The 27,235-nt window shown below is 36.9% G+C and overlaps 1 protein-coding gene across 3 annotated transcripts in view; it reads left to right on the top strand.

Moving 5' to 3' along the window:
• ATP8B4 (ATPase phospholipid transporting 8B4 (putative)) overlaps positions 1-27,235 on the top strand; it is a 288,632-nt gene that overhangs the window by 188,995 nt on the left and 72,402 nt on the right. For all 3 annotated transcript variants that reach the window (XM_027572559.2, XM_027572558.2, XM_027572557.1), the window contains 3 exons: positions 12,851-13,059; positions 16,133-16,176; positions 21,430-21,595. In XM_027572559.2, coding sequence (XP_027428360.1) covers positions 12,851-13,059; positions 16,133-16,176; positions 21,430-21,595 — 419 coding nt within the window. The remainder of the gene's footprint in view (positions 1-12,850; positions 13,060-16,132; positions 16,177-21,429; positions 21,596-27,235) is intronic.

Raw genomic sequence — 27,235 nt, 5'->3', positions numbered from 1 at the left:
CCCAAAAGTTCATTTTTGCTTTTGCTTCACTAGCCTTTGGAGATGTATCTGGAAAGAAGTTGCGGTGGTCGATGTCAAAGAGGTTATTGCTGATGATCTCCTCTAGGGTTTTGATGGATTCCTGTCTCAATTGAGGTCGTTCATACATTTTGAGTTTATCTTTGTGTATGATGTTAGAGAATGGTCGAGTTTCATTCTTCTGTATGTAGCTGTCCAATTTTCCCAGCACCATTTATTGAAAAGACCGTCTTTTTTCCATTGCATATTTTTTCCTGCTTTTTCGAAGATTATTTGACCATAGAGTTGAGGGTCCATATCTGGGTTCTCTATTCTGTTCCATTGGTCTATCTGTCTGTTTTTGTGCCAGTACCATGATGTCTTGGTGATCACTGCTTTGTAATAAAGCTTGAAATCAGGCAACGTGATGCCCCCAGCTTTGTTTTTCTATTTAAACATTTCCTTGGCAATTTGGGGTCTTTTCTGATCCATACTAGGATTGTTTGTTCCAGCACTTTGAAAAATGTCATTGGGATTTTTTTTCTTTAAATTTTTTTTATTGTTATGTCAATCACCATATATTACATCATTAGTTTTTGATGTAGTGTAATATGATTCATTGTTTGTGCATAACACCCAGTGCTCCACGGAGAATGTGCCCTCTTTAATACCCATCACCAGGCTAACCCATCCCCTCACCCCCTTCCCCTCTAGAACCCTCAGTTTGTTTTTCAGAGTCCATCATCTCTCATCGTTTGTCTCCCCCTCTGATTTACTCCCCTTCATTCTTCAACTCCTGCTATCTTCTTCTTCTTTTTTTTTCTTAACACATATTGCATTATTTGTTTCAAAGGTACAGATCTGTGATTCAACAGTCTTGCACAATCACAGTGCTCACCATAGCACATACCCTCCCCAATGTCTATCACCCAGGCACCCCATCCCTCCCACCCCCCACCACTGCAGCAACCCTCAGTTTGTTTCCTGAGATTAAGAATTCCTCATATCAGTGAGGTCATATGATACATGTCTTTCTCTGATTGACTTATTTCACTCAGCATAACACCCTCCAGTTCCATCCACGTCGTTGCAAATGGCAAGATCTCATTCCTTTTGAAGCCTGCATAAGATTCCATTGTGTATATATACCACATCTTCTTTATCCATTCATCTGTCGATGGACATCTTGGCTCTTTCCACAGTTTGGCTCTTGTGGACATTGCTGCTATAAACATCGGGGTGCACGTACCCCTTCAGATCCCTACATTTGTATCTTTGTGGTAAATACCCAGTAGTACAATTGCTGGATCGTATGGTAGCTCTATTTTCAAATGTTTGAGGAACCTCCATACTGTTTTCCAGAGGGATTGCACCAGCTTGCATTCCCACCAAAAATGTAGGAGGGTTCCCTTTTCTCCGCATCCCCGCCAACATCTGTTGTTTCCTGACTTGTTAATTTTAGCCATTCTGACTGGTGTGAGGTGGTATCTCATTGAGGTTTTGATTTGGATTTCCCTGATGCTGAGTGATGTTGAGGACTTTTTCATGTGTATGTTGGCCATTTGGATGTCTTCTTTGGACGAATGTCTGTTGATGTCTTCTGCCCATTTCTTGATTGGATTATTTGTTCTTTGGGTGTTGAGTTTGATAAGTTCTTTATAGATTTTGGATACTAGCCCTTTATCTGATACGCCATTTGCAAATATTTTCTCCCATTCTGTCGGTTGTCTTTTGGTTTTGTGGACTGTTTCTTTTGCTGTGCAAAAGCTTTTTATCTTGATGAAATCCCAATAGTTCATTTTTGCCCTTGCTTCCCTTGCCTTTGGCGATGTTTCTAGGAAGAAGTTGCTGCGGCTGAGGTCGAAGAGGTTGCTACCTGTGTTCTCCTTTAGGATTTTGATGGACTCCTGTCTCACGTTCAAGTCTTTCAACCATCTGGAGTCTATTTTGTGTGTGGTGTAAGGAAACGGTCCAGTTTCATTCTTCTGCATGTGGCTGTCCAATTTTCCCAACACCATTTGTTGAAGAGACTGTCTTTTTTCCATTGGACATTCTTTCCTGCTTTGTCAAAGATGAGTTGACCTTAGAGTTGAGGGTCCATTTCTGCGCTCTCTATTCTGTTCCACTGATCTATGTGTCTGTTTTTGTGCCAGTACCATACTGTCTTGATGATGACAGCTTTGTAATAGAGCTGGAAGTCCGGAATTGTGATGCTGCCAGCTTTGCTTTTCTTTTTCAATATTCCTCTGGCTATTCGGGGTCTTTTCTGGTTCCCTACAAATTTTAGGATTATTTGTTCCATTTCTTTGAAAAAAGTGGATGGTATTTTGATGGGGATTGCATTGAATGTGTAGATTGCTCTAGGTAGCATTGACATCTTCACAATGTTTGTTCTTCCAATCCATGAGCATGGAATGTTTTTCCATTTCTTTGTGTCTTCTTCAATTTCTTTCATGAGTATTTTATAGTTTTCTGAGTACAGATCCTTTGCGTCTTTGGTTAAATTTATTCCTAGGTATCTTATGGTTTTGGGTGCAATTGTAAATGGGATCGACTCCTTGATTTGTCTCTCTTCTGTCTTGGTGTATAGGAATGCCACTGATTTCTGTGTATTGATTTTATATCCTGCCACTTTACTGAATTCCTGTATGAATTCTAGCAGTTTTGGGGTGGAATCTTTTGGGTTTTCCACATAAAGTATCATATCATCTGCAAAGAGTGAGAGTGTGACTTCTTCTTTGCCAATTTGGATGCCTTTGATTTCTTTTTGTTGTCTGATTGCTGTGGCTAGGACTTCCAATACTATGTTGAATAGCAGTGGTGATAGTGGACATCCCTGCCACGTTCCTGACCTTAGGGGAAAAGCTCTCAGCTTTTCCCCATTGATAATGATATTCGCTGTAGGTTTTTCATAGATGGCTTTTATGATATTGAGGTTTGTACCCTCTATCCCTGTACTCTGAAGAATTTTGATCAAGAAAGGATGCTGTACTTTGTCAAATGCTTTTTCTGCATCTACTGAGAGGATCATATGATTCTTGTTCTTTCTTTTGTTAATATATTGTATCACGTTGATTGATTTGCGGATGTTGAACCAACCTTGCAGCCCAGGGATAAATCCCACTTGGTCACGGTGAATAATCCTTTTAATATACTGTTGGATCCTATTGGCTAGTATTTTGGTGAGAATTTTTGCATCCATGTTCATCAAGGATATTGGTCTGTAATTCTCCTTTTTGATGGGGTCCTTGTCTGGTTTGGGGATCAAGGTAATGGTGGCCTCATAAAATGAGTTTGGAAGTTTTCCTTCCATTTCTGTTTTTTGGAACAGTTTCAGGAGAATAGGTGTTAATTTTTCTTTAAATGTGTGGTAGAATTCCCCTGGGAAGCCATCTGGCCCTGGGCTTTTGTTTGTTGGGAGATTTTTGATGAATGCTTCAATTTCCTTAGTGGTTATAGGTCTGTTCAGGTTTTCTGTTTCTTCCTGGTTCAGTTTTGGTAGTTGATACATCTCTAGCAATGCACCCATTTCTTCCAGGTTATCTAATTTGCTGGCATAGGGTTGCTCATAATATGTTTTTATAAGTGTTTGTATTTCTTTGGCATTGATGGTGATCTCTCCTCTTTCATTCATGAGTTTGTTGATTTGGGTCATTTCTCTTTTCTTTTGATAAGTCTGGCCAGGGGTTTATCAATCTTGTTAATTCTTTCAAAGAACCAGCTCCTAGTTTCGTTGATCTGTTCTACTGTTCTTCTGGTTTCCATTTCATTGATTTCTGCTCTGATCTTTATTATTTCTCTTCTCCTGCTGGGTTTAGGCTTTATTTGCTGTTTTTTCTCCAGTTCCTTTAGGTGTAGGGTTAGGTTGTGTATTTGAGACCTTTCTTGTTTCTTTTTTTTTTTTTTTGATATGTACTACTTATTTTATTTTATTTATTTTATTTTTTTATTGTTATGTTAATCACCATATATTACATCATTAGTTTTTGAGACCTTTCTTGTTTCTTGAGAAAGGCTTGTACTGCTATATACTTTCCTCTCAGGACTGCAGTTGCTGTATCCCAAAGATTTTGAACAGTTGTGTTTTCATTTTCATTGGTTTCCATGATTTTTTTAATTCTTCTTTAATTCCTTTGTTGACCCATTCATTCTTTAGTAGGATGCTCTTTAGCCTCCATGTATTTGAGTTCTTTCCGATTTTCCTGTTGTGATTGAGTTCTAGTTTCAAAGCATTGTCGTCTGAAAATATGCAGGGAATAATCCCAATCTTTTGGTACCGGTTGAGACCTTTTTGTGACCTAGCGTGTGATCTATTCTGGAGAATGGTCCATGGGCACTAGAGAAGAATGTGTATTCTGTTGCTTTGGGATGGAATGTTCTGAATATGTCTGTGAAATCCATTTGGCCCAGTGTGTCATTTAAAGTCGTTATTTCCTTGTTGATCATTTGCTAAGATGATCTGTCCATTTCAGTCAGGGGGGTGTTAAAGTCTCCCACCATTATTTTATTGTTGTCAATGTGTTTCTTTGCCTTTGTTATTAATTGCCTTATATAGTTGGCTGCTCCCATGTTAGGGGCATAGATATTTACAATTGTTAGATCTTCTTGTTGGATAGACCCTTTAAATAGGATATAGTGTCCTTCTTCATCTCTTATTACAGTCTTTGTTTTAAAATCTAATTTGTCTGACATAAGGATTGCCACCCCAGCTTTCTTTTGGTGTCCATTAGTATGGTAAATGGTTTTCTACCCCCTCACTTTCAATGTGGGGTTGTCTTTGGGTCTAAAATGAGTCTCTTGCAGACAGCATATCGATGGGTCTTGTTTTTTAATCCAATCTGATAGCCTCTGTCTTTTGATTGGGGCATTTAGCCCATTTACATTCAGGGTAACTATTGAAAGGCATGAATTTAGGGCCTTGTATTGCCTGTAAGGTGACTGTTACTCTATATTGTCTGTGTTTCTTTCTGATCTATGCTGCTTTTAGGCTCTCTCTTTGCTTAGAGGACCCCTTTCAATATTTATTGTAGGGCTGGTTTCGTATTTGCAAATTCCTTTAGTTTTTGTTTGTCCTGGAAGCTTTTATCTCTCCTTCTATTTTCAATGACAGCTTAGCTGGATATAGTATTCTTGGCTGCATATTTTTCTCATTTAGTGCTCTGAAGATATCATTCTAGTCTTTCTGGCCTGCCAGGTCTCTGTGGTTAGGTCTCTTGCCAATCTAATATTTCTACCAAAATAGGTTACATGTCTTTTCTCCAGAGCTGCTTTCAGGATTTTCTCTTTGTAAGTTTTACTATTAGATGTCGGGGTGTTGACCTCTTTTTATTGATTTTGAGAGGGGTTCTCTGTGTCTCCTGGATTTTGATGCCTGTTTCCTTCCCCACATTAGGGAAGTTCTCTGCTATAATTTGCTCCAATATACCTTCTGCCCCTCTCTCTCCTTCTTCTTCTTTTGGGATCCCAATTATTCTAATGTTGTTTCGTCTTATCGTATCTCTTATCTCTCGAATTCTGCCCTCGTGATCCAGTAGTTGTTTATGTCTCTTTTTCTCAGCCTCTTTATTTTCCATCATTTGGTCTTCTGTATCACTGATTCTCTCTTCTGCCTCATTTATCCTAGCAATTAGTGCCTCCATTTTTGATTGCTCCTCATTAGTAGCCTTTTTGATTTCAACTTGGTTTGATTTTAGTTCTTTTATTTCTCCAGAAAGGGTGTCTCTAATAACTTCCATGCTTTTTTCAAGCCCAGCTTGTATCTTTAAAGTCATGATTCTGAACTCTAGGTCTGACATCGTACTAATGTCCATATTGAGTAGGTCCCTGGCAGACGGTACTACCTCTTGTTCTTTTTGCTGAGGTGATATTTTTGTCTTGTCATTTTGTCCAGAGGAGAATAGATGAATGAGAGAACAAAATGCTAACAGGTTAACTATGTCCCCAGCAAATATACTGTATACAAATCAGAAAAGACCTGAAACCAGGGGAAAAGAAAGGGAAAGAAAGAAAAAAGAAAGAGAAAAAAAGAAAAAGAAAAAGATAAAAACAAACAGAAACATAACAAAAGAAATAAAACCGAATATGATCAAATATGATCAGAGTAGTGTGTAGATCAGTGCCACACATTACATTTTGGGCATATTTTGGTCTTTTAGAAGAAAGTGCCTCCTAATATTTTAAAGGAAGAAGACTTATGTATGTACACAATAAGGGTTGATACAATGAAGGGATGGAATATAACTGTAAAGACGAAAAGTATAAAATATTTTATAAAAGGAATTGATAAGAAGTTGTTTGAAAAAAGAAAGAAGAAGATTTAAAAACAAAGAAGAAAAGAAAAAAAAGGGAGAGAATGTGATCAGGCAGGAGACTAGAACAAAGCCATACACTAGTGATTTAGGGTATATTTTGATCTGTTAGAAGAAACTGTATCTCAAAATTTTAAAGAGAGAACAACTTATATATATATATGCCAAAAATAAGGGTAACTACTATGAAGGGATAAAATATGACTCTAAAAAATGAAAAATAAAAAAAATATTTTTTAAAAAAGGGATTGATAAGATGTTGGTTGAAAAAGGGAAAAAGAAAAATTCAAAAAAAGAAGAAAACAGTTAAAAAATCAACTTTGAAAAACTAATGAATCATGGTAAAAAAAGCCATGAATTCTATGTGCAATATTCCCCTAGGGCTGGAGTTCTCCCATTCTCCTTGATGGGTAAACTTGGTCTTGGCTTGCTGGCTGTTCGTGCTGATCTTCTGGGGGAGGGGCCTGTTGCCGTGGTTCCCAAATGTCTTTGCCGGAGGCGGAATTGCCCCGCCCTTGTCCGTCCGGCCTAAGCAATCTCCTTGGGTTTGCTCTCCGGTGCTTTTGTTCCCTCCAAGCTCTCGGTACAGCTTTGGAGGACCAGAGTGAAAATGGTGGCCTCCCACTCTCTGCCCAGAGGAGCTGAGAACTCAGGGCCCCGCTCCTCAGTGTGCCCCCAGAGAAAAACAGTTAATCACTCCCATCTCCCTGGTCTCTGGCCGCACTCCATGCTCCCCTGGCCTGTGACCAAGTGTTTCTATGTCTGGCACCCGACCCTGTGTGGAGTCTCCAAACCCAGCAGATCCCTGCGGTGCGCTCCTGCGCCACTCCTCCCAGGGAAGGAAGGGGAGTGTCCCCAGCTCTGCCTCTTGTTGGGTCCCTGCTGGAGGAGCAATGGCCCGACTGGGCTGCAGATCACAGTTTATGGCAACTCTGAGCTGAGAGCCTGCGCCTTGGCTCTGTCTCTGCAGCTGACTTCCCCGCCCCGATACTTGGGAGCTCTGCTGCACTCAGGCACCCCCGGTCTTTCTGTGACCCCGAGAGTCCTGAGACCACACTGTCCCGCGAGGGTTCCACCTCCCGCTTAGCCACTGGAGTGACGTCCCTCAGCGGAGCTGACTTCTAAAAGTTCTGATTTTGTGCTCTGCGGCTCTATCATTTGCCAGAAGCAGCCAATGGAGTCCCCCTCCCCTGCCGTCTATCCTCTTGAATATCGCCTTGGATTCACTTCTCCACACGTCCTACCTTCCAGTAAGTGGTCGCTTCTCTGTTCAGATAGTTGTTGCTACTCTCCTCTTTGATCTCCTGTTGAGTTCATAGGTGTTCAGAATGGTTTGATCCCTATTCAGCTGAATTCCTGAGACCAGACAAAACCCAGGTCTCCTACTCCTCTTCATCTTGCTCCGCCCCCCTCCGAGTCTTGGATTTTCTACATAAAGTATCATGTCTTCTGCAAAGAGAGAGAGTTTGACTTCTTTTTTGCCAATTTGAGTACTTTTTATTTCCTTTTGTTGTCTAATTGCTGTGGCTAGGACTTCTAGTATTATGTTGAACAATAGTGGTGAGAGTGGGCATCCTTGACATGTTCCTGATCTTAAGGGAAAGTCTCTCAGCTTTTCCCCATTGAGGATGATAGTCACTGTGGGTTTTTCAAAGATGGATTTTATGAACTTGAGTAATGTTCCCTCTATCCCTATCCTCTGAAGAGTTTTAATCAGGAAAGGATGCTGTATTTTGTCAGATGCTTTTCCTGCGTCAATTGAAAGGACCATGTGGTTCTTCTCTCTCTCTTATTAATGTGTTCTATCACATTGATTGATTTGCAAATGTTGAACCACGCTTGCATCCCAGAGATAAATCCCACGTGGTGCATGATCCTTTTCATGTATTGTTGGATCCTATTAGCTAGGATTTTGTTGAGAATTTTGGAATCCTTATTCATCAGGGATATCCGTCTGAAATTCTTTTTGATGGGGTCTTTGCCTGGTTTGAGGATTAAGGTAATGCTGGCCTCATAGAATGAATCTGGAAGCTTTCCTTCTGTTTGTATTTTTTGAAACAACTTCAGGAGAATAGGTATTATTTCTTCTTTGAATGTTTGGTAGAATTCCTCAGGGAATCCATCAGGCCCTGGACTCTTGTTTTTTGGGAGGTTTTTGATCACTGCTTCAATCTTGTTACTAGTTATTGGCCTATTCAGGTTGTCAGTTTCTTCCTGTTTCAGTCTTGGCAGTTTATAGGTTTCCAGGAAGGCATCCATTTCTTCCAGGTTGCTCAATTTATTGGTATATAGTTGTTGATAATAATTTCTAATAGTTTTTTCTATTTCCTTGGTGTTAATCGTGATCTCTCCCCTTTCATTCATAATTTTATTAATTTGGGTCCTTTCTCTTTTCTTTTGGATAAGTCTGGCCAGTGGTTTTTCGGTCTTATTAATTCTTTCAGAGAACCAGCTTCCAGTTTTGTTTACCTGATCTACTGTGTTTCTGGTTTCTAATTAATTGATCTTTGCTCTAATCTTAATTATTTCTCTTCTTATGCATGGCTTAGGCATCTTTTGTTGCTTTTTCTCTAATTCTTTAAGGTGTAAAGTTAGTTGGTGAATTTGGGATTTTTCTATTTTTTTTTTTTTTGAGTAAGGCTTGGATGGCTATGTATTTCTCCCATAGGACTGCCTTTGCAGTATCCCTTATGTTTTGGATTGATGGGTTTCTGTTCTTATTGGTTTCCATGAATTGTTTAAGTTCTTTGATTTCCTGGTTGACCCAGACATTCTTTAGCAGAGTGTCTTTAGTTTCCAAGTGTTTGCATTTCTTCCAAATTTGTTCTTGTGATTGAGTTCCAGTTTTAAAGCATTATGGTCTGAGAATATGCAGGGAACAATATTAGTCTTTTGGTATCTGTTGAGACATGATTTGTGACCCACTATGTTGTCTATTCTGGAGAAAGTTCCATGTGCGCTCGAGAAGAATGAGTATTCTGTTGTTTTAGGGTGGAATGTTCTGTATATATCTATGAGGTCCATCTTTTCCAGTGTGTCATTCAAAGCTCTTGTTTCTTTGTTGATTTTCTGCTTAGATGATCTGTCCATTGCTGAGAGTGGAGTATCGAGGTCTCCTACGATTAATGTATTATTATCAATATGACTCTTTATTTTGGTTAACAGTTGGCTTATGTAGGTGGCTGCTCCCATGTTGGGGGCATAGATATTTACAATTGTTAGATCTTCTTGTTGGATAGACCCTTTAAAAATGATATATTGTCCTTCTGTGTCTCTAACTACAGTCTTTAGTTTAAAATCTAATTTGTCTGATATTAGAATTGCTACCCCAACTTTCTTTTGAGGTCCGTTGGTATGGAAGATGGATCTCCATCCCTTCACTTTCAGTCTGGATGTATCTTTAAGTTCAAAATGAGTCTCTTGTAGATAGCAGATGGATGGGTTCTGTCTTTTTATCCAGTCTGCAACCCTGTGCCATTTTATGGGAGTATTTATGCCATTCACATTAGTGATTATTGAAAGATATGAATTTATTGTCATGTTGCCTGTGAAGTCCTTGTTTCTATAGATTGTCACTGTATATTTCTGTCCTATATCACTCTTGGAGTCTTTCTCCTTTTATAGAACCCCTCCTTAATATTTCTTGCAGGGCCGACTTAGTGGTCACATATTCTTTCAGTTTCTGCCAGTCTTGGAAGCTCTGGATCTCTCCATCCATTCTAAATGACAGCCTTGCCAGATAAAGTAGTCTTGGCTGCATGTTCTGCTCATTTAGCACCCTGAATATGTCTTGCCAGCCCTCTGTGGATAGGTCTGACGTTATTCTGATGTTCCTCCCTCTGTACATAAGGAATCTCTTCCCCCAGTTGCCCTTAAGATGGTTTCCTTGGTTCTAAGATTTGTGAGTTTTACTATTACATGCCGGGGCATTGGCCTGTTTTCCTTGATCTTGGGAGGGTTCCTCTCTGCCTCTAAGCCACGATTATTTGTTTCATTCCCCAGATTAGGGAAGTTCTCACCTATGATTTGCTCAAATATATCTTCTAGTCCTCTCTCTCCACCCCCTCAGGGATCCCGATAATTCTGACATTGGAACGTTTCATGGTGTTACTTATTTCTCTGATTCTGTTTTCATGGATTCTGAGTTGTCCCTGGCCTCCTCTTTTTCCTTCTTGTCTATTAATTGGTCTTCTAGATCACTAATTCATTCTTCTGCCTCACTTACCCTAGCTGTTAGATTATCTAGACTTGATTGGATCTCATTGATAGCATTTTTAAGTTCTGCCAGTTCAGCTTTCATTTCTGCCCTTAGAGACTCTACGTTGCCATTAATCGATTTCTCCATTCTAGCTATTGTCTTTACAGTTGCTACCCTGAATTCCATCTCTGACATCTTGGTTATATCTGTAACCATTTGTAAATCTGTGGCAGAAACATAGTCTCTGAGTCTTTCCTATTTTGGGGGTTCCTCCTAATCATTCTGTTGAGGGGTGGTTGAGGGAATGTACAGAGTCCAAATTATTGACCACAACCCAAGCAAGATGCACCTGTTTTATAGGGACCTTAGGGTTGCTGGCCTCTTGTTCTCCCAACCTGTCTCCTGGGGGAGGGGCCTGCTGTGTTGTTATTGAGGCAGCTCTGTTTGGGGAGAGTTGCCCTGCCCCCTGTGTGTGGGGGGGGATGGGCTCAGTGAAAACCAGTTTTTTGGGGCTTTTGTTCTCTGGCGGCTTTCCCTGGTGGCTTTCCGCTTCTCTTCCGAGTGTCAGAGCAGAAGAGATAGTTTCCAACCCTCTGCTACAGAGCAGAGATATCTCAGTCTGTTCTTCCATGACCTCTCCAGGCCACACTGTCTCCGTTTCTGTCTGTGCTGCTTTAAACTGCAGCGTCCTGGGTTGTGTGCCCCTCCACAGTGCTCCCAGTCCTCGTCTCCCCAGGTCGGGGCACATTTCTGCCCTCTGTGCTTCTAAAACCACCAGCCACCCTCAGTTTGCACGTGCAGCCCCACCGCTCTGGGTTTCAGTCTGGGGGGCCGCCCTATAGTCCTTTCCCCATCGCTACTGGTCTGCAAGTCTGTGCCCTGTCCCCAGCACGGAAGGCCATCGCTCACTGACGGTGTAAGATCTCCACGGCTCCCTCCCTCTGTGTTTATCTTCCAATATCTTCCTTGGGAATCATGGCTCCCCACTGCATACCTCGAAACCAACTGCCTGTGATATTCTGTTTGTAGAGATCCAGATCTATCTTCTTACATCTCAGGCTGATTTCATGAATGTTCAGAGTGGTCTGGTGGATATCCAGCTCAATTCCCGGACCGGTTGGAAAAGGTCCCCTACTCCTTCACCATCTTTTCCTCCAGATCTGCCAAATTTTATAAAGCTGTAATAAGGAAAATAAGAGATGTATTAAGTGACATATTAAAGAATAAAACTGAAATCCCTAAAGTAGATTCTAGTGAGGAAAATAATTTATAGGTAGCATGGAAGCATCCCAACACAGTGAAGGAAAGGATTTGTTGTTCAATAAATGGTGATGAAAAAACTTTGTAAAAATTGAAATTAGCACCTCATATGTACATCATACTTATAAAAATTCCAACTATGACAGGGAATTAAATGTGGAAAATTCAGTAAAGAACCAGGAGAAAAATAAAGATGTCTGTATATATAATCTTGGCAGAGGGAAAGTCTATCCAAGCAAAACTTCCAAAACAGAAACTATAAATTGATAAATTTGATCAATTTAAAAGAAAAGTTCTTCATGCCAAAAATAGTCAAAACAAAATTAAAAGACAAGTGATAAATTGGTAACATTTGTATGATGTGTATGTATATACATTATACATAGTCAATGATAAAATTCAGTAATCACAGAAACTTACAATGTTATCCTCTTTGGAAATTGATTTAGCCTTACATAAGAACAAGATTTTAAAAGTTCATACCTTTGGCTGTAGAAATTCCACTTCTAGAGTTGGAAAGTCATAAATTACCACTGAATCATGAGACAATGCTCTTTTCCTGGCAAAGGGGCACAGTAATATAACAGCAATAATTACAGTATTGAGATTTACTCAGTATCTATTAGGTTTGCTTAGTGCTTTACAGAGTACTGCTTCTACCTCTTTTGGCAAAGTGAAATGCATCAAACAATGTAATAGAAAGTCCTCAACAACACTTTTCTTTAGATCTTCTTTCTGACAAACATCTTTGATCATAGTCAGTTTCTCCTAATATATAAGAGAAATGCCAACTTAGGCTACCCAAGAAATCTCTACTGGGCTTGTTTAATATAAATGGTGACACATGGAACATTCCCCAAGCTTTTATGCAAAATCTATTTTTTCATGGTGTTGCAGGGAAATGACTTTGGCAGGTTCAGGATCAGACTCTGCTGAGATGCTTCTGAAGGTCACTAGGACCTGGGGACGGAGCATTCACACTTTCTCTTACACTCTGAAGGCTTTGATGGACTTCTTACTTTGGCAAAGCTTTGTATGTTCTGAAACTGATGGAACATTTCTTTTTTTTCAATTTTAATGGATGAAGTATGGAAGTAATTCGTCTGGGACACAGTTACTTTATAAACTGGGATCGGAAGATGTATTACTCTGGAAAATCCACACCTGCAGAAGCTCGGACGACCACTCTAAATGAGGAACTGGGCCAGATTGAATACATTTTCTCTGACAAAACAGGCACCCTCACTCAAAACATCATGACTTTTAAAAAATGTTCCATTAATGGGAAAATCTATGGTAAGGGAAACAGTTCCTCTTTCTTACTGATATTGTTAGTAGTCCTTGAGAACATAAGCAACTCTATTTTTAAAAACCAAACCACTTATTGTTGGCTTTCTTATTAATACAGGCACACAATTATGTAGTGCTTGACATATAGTAAACACCCACTAAATATTTGTTCAATGAATGTTGAATAATTGAGATGAAACTTTGCATTTGTTACCATTCAGGGGTAGAGATGGGGTTAGCTATGATACTGTCTGAGATTCCGTTTGGTACTCTAACTGTGATTGTATTCTGTGGTGCTTAATAGACCCATATCCAAGGGAGGACAAGTTCTTGGTAACTTGATTTAGCTTGGTAAAAACAGTATTTCATACTTGCTTCCTAACAGCTCTGGAATTGATGTTGGGGCCCATGTTTGTAAGAATTTGCAATTCATTCCTAAGAATTCACACTGCACAGGGCTGGTTTGAGTGGCCAGACAAGCTATTTCATTAATATCCCAATTCCTGTTTGTATGCTTTTTTCAGGATACCTGCTCTGTATTAGGATTTTCAGGCATTCTATTTATATGTGACCCTTGTCACCATGATTTTGGCCAGTTAGCAGACAATTCTTAAGCTGAAAGCATGGGAGCTCAGCAGAAGGCTTCTGTTAGGTGTCTCTGGATTCCTGATCTCCTTTCACTAGACTCTGAGTGCCCAGCTTTTCAGTACAGAAATCTCAAGAAAAATCTGAGAAAGAGAGGGAAAACTTCCCTTTGTCTCCTGATGAGAAACTTCACACATTGCCAAATATTTTAAAGTAAGATTTAACCTTGAAAAAAATTAAGAAATACAAGCAGTTAATTTTTATACTCTCCTGCCTGTTCACCTCCCTTTGCTACCCCATCCCTGTAACCCAGCTTTCCTCTGCTCCACTTCCCCCCTTTCTGGGTGAGAACCAGATAATTCCCAACCTGGACTTCTATAAGCCCTCAGTTACATTGTGCATTTCTCATATCACTATTATAAAAACTGATAGATAAAATAGAGACTTTCCCTAAAAATTTTCTTTTGACATTATTTTCATAGACTTTCTAAGAATACTGGCTAAACCCAAAGAGTAGGTTAAATGGGAAAATTTTAGAGTATTAGAAATATTTTTAATTTGGAGGATCTTTTGGATTTTTTTTTTGCCATGGCACACATTGATAATAACATAATAATGGTAATACCACTTCTAGGAAATGATGCCAAGGAAATTACCAGACATGTGGACCAGGATTTATTTGTAGAGATGTTTGTCATAGGGCTATTTTTCAGCAAAGGCCCTTGATTTTCACAAAGTATATATATCCCAAGATCTTTGCAAATTTCCAAATCCCATGATGGCTTATAATTTCCCTAGTAAAATGCAGAACTGAAATATTTAAGTAACCTCTTTAAACACTTAATTTATATACCATTATAATTTATAATGCATTTTTGATGTCATTAAAATACATTCTTACGAAAGCACTCACAGCATGTTTAAGTATCACTTTTTCTTTTTTTCCTATAAGTTGGTCTTGTTTATATCATAGATCTAGCCTTGGGAAAATTTGATATTCTACTCTGATTTATCTAAATCTTCTTTTTTTCTAGCTTAAAACTTTTATTTTCTTTGACTTCTTTAACTTTTCTTCACTTCCATCACCAACTTTATAAGCATGTTTCCTTCGGGGGAGGCATTTTACAGGAAGGCACAGCTTTGTTTCATTTTTATCAGTTATGAGTTACTGCCTATGGCACAATGACTGGAGCATAACTGCAGTGAGTTTGAGATTTAAATTCCAGGAGCATGGCGAGTTTCATTCCCTGGCTCTGGGACTCCGCCCACGCAGCAGTCACACAGGTCCAGATTTAGACCAGTGCTCCAGAAAAACAGCAAATACCAATTCATCAGAGGCTTTTCTTGGTCATAGCATTATGTAGTGAAGAGAGAGAGACTGGGGTTCAAAAACACACGAGGCTGACTTTTTAGCCTCAGTTTAGTAACTTCCCATGGATTTCTGTTCTTTGGTTCCCTCACCCATAGAACAGGAGTGAAAATCTTCATCTTGCAAGTTTATTATGAAGATGAGTGATAATACAAGTGCCTAGCACAGGATTAATGCAAGGAACTCTTATTATCTTTGCAAGAAATACAGTCTTGGCAAATGGCATTAAATCTTCAAATGCTAAGCAAAAATTAGAAAAATCTTAAAAGCTTCCAAAGAGGAGAAAGCTAAAATAAATTATGCTATGTAGATATGATACAACCATTCAAAATTAGATTCACAAAGAACTCTTGATGACCAGAGAAATTCTCACACTTGGGTTAAAAACAGCAGGAACCAGACATTTTTGAACTCTATGATAAATATATGGAAACACACACACATATACACAGACACACAGCACGAAAGAAACTCTATAAATACTGGTTATCCATGGGGGTGGGACTATTAGTAATTTTTATTTTCTACTGTAAACATCTTGTATTTTCCAATTTATCTGTAGTAAGCATATATTGGCTTTATACAAAGAAAAATTATTTTTGAATATTTAACACATACTTGGCTATGCTTTCTGACTGCAGGGGGCATGGACACTGTTTAACATTTACATGCTAATTGGCCTGGATGTTACACAGCTGTATCTGGCCCAAACCAAGATGGAGATGTACTCACCAGGCTCTAGCATTGGTGAGAATTGGTCTGTCTAGGATGTCATTTTGAATGCCTCAACTGTGGGGATAAAGTGGAAAACAGAAATTTGCCTCTGGCAAACGTCATGGATAATGTGACAGCAGGACGATAAAATTTACAGAAGAACATGATCATGAGCTTTATATTTTGTTTCAGTGCATACTGCATTTTAGTTCTATCTTGGGTAAACCCGAGTATTTCTCTGGGTTAATCACTATGTCTAGGCTTACAGTTTGAACCACTCCTAAAAAGTCTAAATTTGAACTCCTAATGCCTTCTAGTAATGGTGCTTCAGTAAGTGTATTCCTTAAAACTAAATGTCTAAATCTAGTTTTAATTTCATTTATTATTAATTCTTAACTTTTGTTTTGGCAGGCGAAGTTCATGATGACATGGGTCAGAAAACAGATATAACTAAGGTGTGGAGGTGACAAATTTCATTCTCCCTTTTAATTTCAAATTGTACATGTGTTTTTAAAATGATGAGTTCCTGGAGGACTGATTTCCACTGTGACCAGATGAAATATTTAATATATAACTTTTAAAAAATAGATTCATATGGTTCAAAATCCCTTCTATGGAGGTCTCTCAACTACAGAGTTTCCTTTTTTTATTATTCTTTTAGAGATATTTCTGTGTATACAAGGAAGTATTTTTCTCCACTTTTTATGTAGGCAGTAGCATACTATCTATACCATTCTTAACTTTCTTTCTCAGTGATATATTTGAGATCTTTCTAGATTAGTGGAACTGGAAAATGAAATTGCTAAATCAAAAGGTATGTGCATTTGTAATTGATAAATACTGCCATTGTCTTTAAAATTTTTACCAATTTATCCTGCCACAAACAATGTACAAGAGTGGTTTTCCCCACCCTTACCAACACGACGTTTTGTCAGAGTTTTTGATATTTGACAAGACTATGTGAAATGATATGTCAGTATGGTTCTAGTTCTAATTTATCTTATGAGCGAGGTTGGACATCTTTTTATATTTTTAATAGTTTATTATATTTCATCTTTACCCATTTTTCTGTTGGTTTGTCATCCACGCATGGTTTCTGTAAATAAATGTCACTTGTTGTGTTAAGCTATTTTCTCAGTGTGCTACTAGATTCTGTTTGCTATTGCTTTATTTAGATATGTGCCTGTGGGTTTGTTTATAAGACACATCAGTCCTCAGTGGTTTTGGGGGGTAGTAATGTCTGTTTTGCTACCAATGTTATATTTACTTTAGAAAGAGATAATTTTTCTTATTTTTCCTTATTTTTGTATTCTGTGAGACAGTTTATATAACATCAAAATGATCTGTGCCTTAAAGTAAAGAAGTGTCTTATGATCCTTTTAATTTTCTCTTTGTGGCTATTTAAAAAAATAATTTCTTATTTTTGTCTTTTTCCTTTTCTATCTTGATTACATTAGAAATTTGTCCCCTTCTTCTATAGAAAAAGTGCAGCTTTGGATTTTATTTATTATTTGTATATATTTTCCTGTGTTTTAATCAGTAGTCTCTGTTTTTATCTTTATTAATGCCTTCTTTCTTCATTCTTTAAGTTTTTTTTCTAACTTCATACTTGGATGCTTAACTTATTAATTTCATTATTCCTTTTTAATATACAAATATTTATGTTCTTAATTTTTCTCTGAGCACTTCTTTAATTTTATCACATAGATTTGGCCTGTAGTTTATTAAACTAATTTTATTTTTGTCATATCAATTTGAATATCCACATTGAAACATAAGTTTTTTTTTTTTTAAGATTTTATTTATTTATTTGAGAGAGAGAGAGAATGAGAGATAGAGAGCACGAGAGGGAAGAGGGTCAGAGGGAGAAGCAGACTCCCTGCTGAGCAGGGAGCCTGATGCGGGACTCGATCCCAGGACTCCAGGATCATGACCTGAGCCGAAGGCAGTCGCTTAACCAACTGAGCCACCCAGGCGCCCGAAACATAAGTTTTTAAGGAAGAGTTTTAAAATTCTCAAGTGATAGAGGTTTCCCTCCTAAGTTTATTGCACTTTTAATAAAAGAAGAGATTTGTATTGTGTCTACTTCTTGGAATTTATTGGGGTTCTCCTTGTGACTTAATACAGTCAATTGTTGTCAATGTTCCAGGCTTCTTAAAAGGAAATGTATGTATATTCAGTTTTCAAGGTATAAAGTTAGCTAGATGTCAGTTAGTTCTACCTTGTAAATTATATTATTTAGGTCTTCTATTTCATTATTATCTTTTATCTATATCAGCTGTTAGCATAAAAGAGGGTAATCAAAATATTTTGAAAATCTCTTTCTCTCTATATAACTCCTATATAGCCTGAAATCTTTGTTTTACAAGTATTGATGCTAGTTGAGGGTAAATTGATATTCATAGTGGTTACATTTTTATTATGAATTACACAATTTAACATTAAAACTGCTCTCCTTTGACTCATTTTATTCTTCTTGGCCTGAATTCAACCTTATTTGATGCTAATGTCACAACTTCTGGTTTCTTTTCATTTGCATGTGCCCATCTGTTATATTCTGTGTTTCTGAATGACTTTATGTGTGTCTTGTGTGTACAGCATAGGATTGGAGTTTGCTTTGCATTCCAATCTTTTAAAAATTGAGTTTGGGCCATTTATCTAGGGCTGTATATTTCTTAGTTATAATATTTTAGGTTGTACTTTGTGTCCAACAATAATTTGTGTTTAATAATTCTTTATATGGATTCTTTATTCTGTATGTATACATTTCTTATAATGTTTAGAAATATTAAAAAAGTATTTCATTGTTTTTCTACCATATACTTCAAGAGTTTACATAGTATTTTTAATACTTTTTTTAAGGCAGTGTCTATTAATTTCCTAATATGAACAATGATGAAATTATATTTCTCCTTCTTTCCTTCATATTTTCCTATTTTTATATTTTATATTTTTCTTAATCCTAAATATATATTTTTATTAGTTGATTTGAATTACATGATATCATCTGACCTTCAAATAATAAAATGAAGAAATCCATATCTTCCAAATTTTTAGCTGTCTTTTCATCTTGCATAGTCAAGGTATACCATATAGATATTTTGTTTTGGCATCTTAATCTCTCTATTTCTTTTAGACTTAGTCCTTCAGTTTAAGGGATTTAGTGCTCACCCTTAACTAGTCCTTTACTAAGGATTTTTCCAGTTATCTCTTATTTGGATGAAGTTCATCCTCTAGTTTCAAGAAGGTTCATAACAAACATGAACTATGTAGTGAATTTATACTTGAATGACAGCTTGATTGGCTATAACCTCTTTGAGTCACAGTTTCTTCCCTGAGAGTTTCAGGGAATTCTAAGGTCAGTGTGTATTTTACTGCTTACTAGTGAGTTGATAATTTTTTCCCCCTAATGCAGTTGTTTTCAAAATTTCTTACATGAACAGAACAATGTATGATTAAATAAGTCTCTATGATTCTGGGATAAACACAACTGAGTGTCCTGTATGCAGGTCTTCTCATATACTTGGATGTAATATAAAATATTCTGTAGTTTCCAAGACAAAGTATATATTAAAACTATTTTTCCATCAACTGATTTTTGCAAAGACATTATCATAGGACTAGTGCTTTGAATAATAAACTTTTAGAAGTACATTCTGTGCTTTCCAAAGGTCAGTGAATTAACAGGGTTCTTATTTACTATCAAATCATCTTCCACTATTTTGTTCTACCCTATTCTTTTATCATGTTTTTCTTTTTCTTTTTTTACTCAATACATTTTTTTGTTATTGTATGATTTTTTTTAATTTTAAAATTTAAATAATTCTAATTTTTTATTAAAATATAATGTATTATTTGTTTCAGGGGTATAGGTCTGTGATTCATCAGTCTTACACAATTCACAGCGTTCACCAGAGCACATACCCTCCCCAGTGTCCATGACCCAGCCACCTCATCCCTCCTACCCCCCTCCACTCCAGCAACCCTCAGTTTGTTTCCTGAGATTAAGAGTCTCTTATGGTATAGCAGCAATGTCCACAATAGCCAAACTATGGAAAGAGCCTAGATGTCCATCGACAGATGAATGGATACACACACACGCACACACAGAGGAATATTATGCAGCCATCAAAAATGAAATATTACCATTTGCAACGACATGGATGGAACTAGAGGGTATTATGCTAAGTGAAATAAGTCAATCAGAGAAAGACAAGTATCATATGATCTCACTGATATGGGGAATTTGAGACAGAGGATCATAGAGGAAAGGAGGGAAAAATGAAACAAGTTGAAACCAGAGAGGGAGACAAACCATAAGAGACTCTTAATCTCAGGAAATAAACTGAGGGTTGCTGGAGTGGAGGGTGGGAGGGATGTGTTGGCTGGGTGATGGACCATGGGGAGGGTATGTGCTATGGTGAGCGCTGTGAATTGTGTAAGACTGATGAATCACAGACCTGTATCTCTGAAACAAATAATACATTATATGTTAATAAAAGAGTCTCTTATGGTTTGTCTTCCTCTCTGGTTACATCTTGTTTCATTTTTCCCTCCCTTCCCCTATGATCCTCTGCCTTCTTTCTCAAATTCCCCATATCATTGAGATCATATGATAATTGTCTTTCTATGATTGACTTATTTCACTTAGCATAATACCCTCTGGTTCCATCCACGTCATTGCAAATGGCAAGATTTCATTTTTTTTTTTGATGGCTACTCAACACATTTTTAAGTGTACAGTAAACTGTTATTAATAATACTCATGAAGTTGCACAGTAGATCTCTAGAACTTTCTCAGCTTGCATGACAGAAACTCTATACGTATTCAACAGCAATTCCCCATTTCCCCACTCCCCCATTCCTCCAGCCCCTGGAAACAACCATTCTACTTTCTGTTTCTATGAGTTTTACTATTTTGGCACCTCAGATAAGTGGAATAATGCAGCAATTGTTCTTTTGTAATTGACTTGTTTCACTTAAACATGTGCCTTTAAGGTTCATTCATGTTGTGGCATAAAGACAGGATTCTCTTCTTTCTTTATGGCTGGATAATATTCCATTGTATCTGTATACCACATATTCCTTATTCATTCATTTGTTGATGGATGTTTATGTTGTTTCTACCTCTTGGCTATTGTAAATAAAGCTGCAATGAACATGTGAGTGCAAATATCTCTTCAAGATTCCAATTTTAATCCTATCATTGTATTATGCAGTCTCTCCAGAGAGATCTGAGAAAGTACTCTAATAAAACACGTTAATATTTTTGCACTGGAAAATATTAATTCATACTAAGTGGACTAAAATCTATAATTAGACACATAACATTCTAGGTCAGATTTTGCTTCCAATATGAATTCAAGTCAGGTCAGGTTTTGCCATTGGATAGGTTTTGAAAAAAAAAACCAAAACTTCATTTTCAGGGCTTCTTTGTATGTTGGAGTTGCAGTAAGTATTTGAGGATCTGTACAGCCATTGGATATTTTTTTCCCTATGCTTTTGGAAGGGTCACTGCTTTGGTACTTGGCTCTGAAAGGAGAAGATTATATTTAACAGTAATGAGGACACAAAGCCATTGTAGTGCCAGATGTTTGAGGCTGAAAAATCATACAAGCACTAAAAATACATAGAGGAAGTGTTTTTGAATTTTAGAAGATTGTTGTTGGAAGGAGGTGTATGGTTTTTTTTCTATTGTTCTCCTACAGAAAAATGAGCCTGTGGATTTCTCAGTCAATCCCCAAGCAGATACAACATTTCAGTTCTTTGACCACCGTCTGATGGAATCTGTTAAGCTGGGGGATTCCAAAGTGTATGAATTTCTTCGATTACTTGCCCTTTGTCACACCGTAATGTCGGAGAAAAATAGTGCAGGTAAGTACATAGCATGTCTGAGTGGTGAGCTTTGCTTTTTAAATCAGAAATGATACTTCTATAAAATATTTGGAGTGAGAAAGATGTTCTGATTAAAAGTATACATTGTGTAAGGGGTTTACCTATCACCAGCTTTTCTTTGTATGAATTTATATCCTGAGTGTTTTCCAAGAATTATGGAGAGACTGCAAAGGAGAGAGAAAGAAGAGAAATAGGAGTAATAGAAAGATGAGGGCCCAAATGTGCAAGTACAAGGGGATGAAATCTTTCTAATGATCAAGCACCAAATTTGACCGTGAGCTTCCTGATAGCCAGGACAAGCAGGAAAATAACAGTTGAGGTGTTTAGCTCTTGTCATTAACACAAACATCTAATAGATGATGATCAGGCATATGCGTAGAATGAATGCGTTTTCCCAATAATGGGGATAGATGTACACAGAGAGTGGGATGCTCTTAGTCCCCATTATGAACAAGTCCTCACGCTATTAAGATGGTTGTGTAGGGCTCAGGGCTCATAGAATTGAACAAAATCAGCTGGGCCACTTTAATATTGAAGCAATGAGGCAGGTAGATAATGGTATAGTGAATCCGCTTCTTGCTCCAATTGAGCCCAGTCTATTCCATTTATACGTTTTATTTCTTTCTGCTACCAGTGAGTGAGTAAAAATTACCACCCAAGTAATTTCAACTTCAAAGTGAAATATAGGAAGACCGTTGACTCTATATATGTATGCATGTATCTCATATATATGTGTGTATATATGTACATATATACACGTGTATATGTTTTTTCTATTTTTTTTATTTTTTTCCTTCTTGCAATTACATTCAAGCCATAGTTTTGTCCTTCATGATGCTGGACTGACCCATTCCCCAGTTTTAATTGCTGTGAGGATTTATATAAGTATATTTATGACTCAAACTGATCTTTATAATTCTAAGACCAATGATTAATTATATTTTTATCTGAGGATATCACAGTGCCTTTAAGTAAGGCATTCTTTTTATCTTGGCCCTTTGAGTTTATTTCATTTCCAAAACTTTTTATTTTAATAGCTATCTGTTTTTATTTTAACGTTATATCCTCCTTAGAGCTCTTTGAGGATCTTTATTTTCTTAATTTGAAATTTTCTTTTGTTTCCTCTATGCTTTTTCATTTTATAGAATGTTATTTTTTGAACTCTGTGTCTAATTTTCATATTGTTCTCGAATGTTTGATGAATTGTGGTTGCCTATTCTTATTTGTATTTGAGAATCCCTGTTTGTCCCTTGCTGAATGTAGATTCTGATTACAGTGGCCAATCTCCCGAAATTGTGGGGGAGAGATAGAACACAGCTCATCTTCTGGGTGTGGGGTTCCTCCCTTCAGGAATTCATATGGTATCTGGCCTTAACTATCTTACTTTTTCAGATCTAGTGCTAGGAGTCTGTGGCAAAACTCCCACTTGAGAGACAGTTGTACTGAAGGTCTGGCCTGGAAGAAAATGTCAAATCATCGGATTCCTTTCCCTCATTTTCTCTCTTTTTCTTGTGGAATTCTCAAGCGATTCAGGCTTTTCCCAGTTTTGGTCTCCAGCTGCAGCACTCAAATCTCGAGGTTTCCTTTAGTGGAATGTACACTTTGTGTAGAAGAACATTTTCAAGGTTTTGTTTTGGAGGCAACTGTCACTGAAGCCTGTTCTGAGTAAGCTGGCAGAAGGAGGAGCTCAAATGGGCTGGAGTGCTGAGTGGAATTCTTCAACTAATCTTACTAATGATGCCCCTGAGAGCACTTCTCTTCTCATTTGCTGACTCTGAGTCTGGAGAATCTTTTGAGGATTTCTCTTACCTCTGTATTCATTTTCTTTTGCAAATGCTTTGGGCTGTGTTTTTCTCTTCTTCAGTGGTCAAATCTATGTTTTATCTTGCAGACATTTGTCAAAATTCTAGTTTAGTGATAGTATTCATTCTTCTTTTCTAGTATCACTTAAAATTTTTTCATAATGTGATATAATTAAATGCAATAAAACACACAGATCTTGTGTGTGTTGTTTGATGAATTCTGACAATTATATACACCCATGTAACCCCCATCCCCATCCCCAACAGGGTGTAAATCCTTTCTATCACTCCAGAGAGATTATTCCTGTCCCTTTTCAGTCCACAATCCCAACCCCTGCCCAGCCAACCCCTGCTGTGATTTCTATCATCAGAGATGAATTTTGACTGTTCTTGCACTTCATATAAATGGAATCATACAATATATATTCTTTTGTGTCTGGCTTCTTTGACACAATGTAATTTTTTTTTTAAGATTGATTTGTTCATTTTTTAGAGAGAGAGAGAGAGCATGCATGAGCAGGGGGAGGGGCAGAAGGAAAGGGAGAGAACCTCAAGGAGACTCCACTATGAGCACAGAGCCAGATGCGGGGCTCAATCTCACGACCCTGACCAAGATCATGACCTGAGCTGAAACCAAGAGTTGGACACTTAACTGACTGAGCCACCCAGGCACCCCTCACACAATGTAATGTTTTTGTCATTCATCCATGTTGTTGTATCAATCAATAGTTCATTCATTTTTATTGCTGAGTAAATATTACATTGTGTGAGTGTACCATAATTTTCTTTTCTCATCCTCTGTTCATGCACATTTGGTTTGCCATAAACGTTTTTATGTCTTTAAAAAATACTTAACAAATTTGTTTTTGGTAAACACTTAGGAATAGAAATTGCCAGATCATAGTATATGTTTAACTTTATAAGTAACTGCCCAACTATTTTTCAAAAGTGGTTGTATCATTTTACAAATCCCACCATCAGTGTATGAGAGTTCTAGTACCTTGACATTCTTGCTACCATTTAGGATTATCATTCTTAAATTTTACCCATTCTCATGGGTTTGGCTAATATCCTGCCATATAAAGGCATTTTGAAGTGAAGAGATGTAGATGTATATATCCTTTAAACTGTTTCTGTCTCTTGCTTTAAGATATCAAATTCTAAGTGAAGGATTACATCACTGAGTAGGGGGAAATTATTTTGCTCTCCTTTTAAAGCTTTAATTACAGGATAGATAGCTTAAATCTGTATGTTAAAGTACCTTGAAAAACAGAGTTTTCATATATAAATGTTAATTATGTTAATTATGGAAAAGACTAGAACCCAAATCTAATAAACTTAAAATTTATGATTGTATAATTTATAGTTGAAGCTATCGCTTTTATTTTAAATGTGTGCTGTTTCATGGAGAAGTCATTTGGGGAAGTTGACATTCTCATTTCCTTCTCCAGGATGAAATTTTAGAAGCAGTAAAGTGGAAAGTACCAGAGCTTTTAATAGGATTTTTTTTTATTTTAGTGTATTGCAATTAAAGAGATAAAAAATTTAGAATTTTTTTCTTATTGCCTCATGATATCAATCCTTCAAAATTTATTGAGGCTTGCTTTATGGCCTGGTATGTATTCAGTTTCCATAAATGTTTCATGTGTACTTGAAATGAGTGTACATTCTACGGTTATTAGGTCCTGGGTTCTAAATATATCCATGAGATAATGTTTGTTAATTGAATTGTTCAATCTTCTAACCCTCTGTGGATTATTTTGAGTACTCGATTTCACAATTAATGAGTATGTTAAAATCATCAACTATAATGGTAAATTTGTCTTTTTCAGTTTGTAGCTGTGTCAGTGTTTGCTTTTTATGTTTTAAGGTCATGTTATTAGATATTCATTTAGACTTATGTCTCTTTAAATTAAACTTGTATCAGTATACATTGATCCTCTTTATCTGTAGTAGTATTTTTGCCTTAAAGTTTATTTTGGCTGATATGAATATAGTTAGAGATTTTTACTTTTGTTAGTATTTGTATTGTTTATCTTTTCCCACTATTTCCTGCCAATCTACCTGTCAGTCTTTGTGTTTTAGACACATCTTTTGTGAATGACATAATTTTTGACATTTAAAAAAATTTTTAGTTTGACAGAACATTTAGTCCATTACCTTTATTGATTATTGATATATTTAGACTTTAATATATAATATTGGTATATTTAGTTTATTTCTACCATCTTAGTTTATATTTTGTATTTGCCCCATCTTTTGTCTTAGTCTCTTCTTCTTTTTTTTTCCTCTTATGGATTTATTCCATTTTAATCTGCTTTGGAATCCTTATTTGTATTTTAGGGGTTAGCCTAGAAATTTTAGCATGATGAACTTATCAAAGTCTAAGCCTTCTTTTGAACAAAACAAAGACTTTAGAACCCTTCAACACTAATCAACCCTCTAAGAAGAATTATATAGTCCTCTTGTCATGTATTTTCTTTTTTAATCCCACAAGATGTTTTTATTGTTTTTATAGTCAGTGTTTCCTTAGATTTATCCTATATACTTACTAATTTCTATGCTCTTTAATGCTTGTCCCATCTCTGATCTTCTGTTGACATAAAGCGTATTCTTTGGAATTTCTGTTAGGGAGAACCTCCTGGAAGTAAACTTTCAAAAACTTTGTTTGAAAAACAACTTTATTTCATTCTTATTCTTGAAGATTTTGCTGTGTGCAGAAATTTAAGAGTCTCATGCTCTACCGACTGAGCTAGCTGGGCACCCCCTTGTGTGCAGAAATTTAAAGTGACAATTTTCTCTCAGTACACTGAAGGTACTCCACTGTATCCTGCTACTATTTCTCTTATTGTATAGTCAGCTCTCAGTCCAGTTGTCAGACTGAAGGTCATCAGTCTTCTCTCCCTGGCTACTTTTAAGATTTCTCCTTCCATGTTCTCACTATAGGTGTGGGTTTTTATAAAATTTATATTGCCTGGAATTCACTGAGATTCGTGAATCTGTAGAATGTCATCTCTCATCACTTCTGGAGTTTCCTTGGCCATGTATTTTTTCCAGTGTTGCCTCTGATTCATTTTCCCCTCTCATATTAGATGTTCAGTGTCAGATATTTTCACTCTGTTCTCTATGCCTTTTAAGAATTCTCTCATTTTTCCCTTTCTCTGTCTCTTTGGGATATATCCTGGAATTTTCTCCATTCCCCCCACCCCAGTACACTACTTCTTTCTCTAGTAGTATCTAATTTGCAGCTTTTAATTTTTAATTTCTATAAGGTCTTTGATTCTTTATCAAATCTGCTTAATTTTATGACTTTTTTTGAAATCTATTAAGTATTTGTGTGTGCTTTTTCTAATAATTCCAATATCTGATGTTTTTGCAGGTCTTATTCTTTCTTTTCTTTCTGTTGGTTCTCATTGTGTCTTGTTTATTGGGATTTTAATGATTTTTCACTGTGAGATGACCATTTTACTTGGAAGTTTATTTTTAGAAATTCTTTGGGTCCTAAGGTGAAGACTGGTTCCTCCAGAGAGGACTTGCTTTGCTTCGGTCAGTGTTCTAACACAGGAACATATCAAACTAAATTTTTAGTTTGATTTTTTTTTTCAAGCCACTTAGATATTATGAATTTAGGGTGCAAATATGCATGAACCCTCAGAGGCTGGAAACCAATGATCAAGTTCTCCTGGTTCAGAAAATGCCCTCAAGGCAAACGCTGGCTACAGTCTTCTTTTATTCATTTTATTTTTTCCCTCGGTCTTTGACCTGAAAAATTCTTGTTTTCTTTCCAGTACATCTTTCATGACTGTATTTAAAAAAT

Source organism: Zalophus californianus, chromosome 6, assembly GCF_009762305.2.
Source record: "Zalophus californianus isolate mZalCal1 chromosome 6, mZalCal1.pri.v2, whole genome shotgun sequence".
NCBI classification, from domain to species: Eukaryota; Metazoa; Chordata; class Mammalia; order Carnivora; family Otariidae; genus Zalophus; species Zalophus californianus.
The sequence above is the reverse complement of the archived record's forward strand: the minus strand, read 5'-3'. Positions and strand labels throughout refer to the sequence as shown.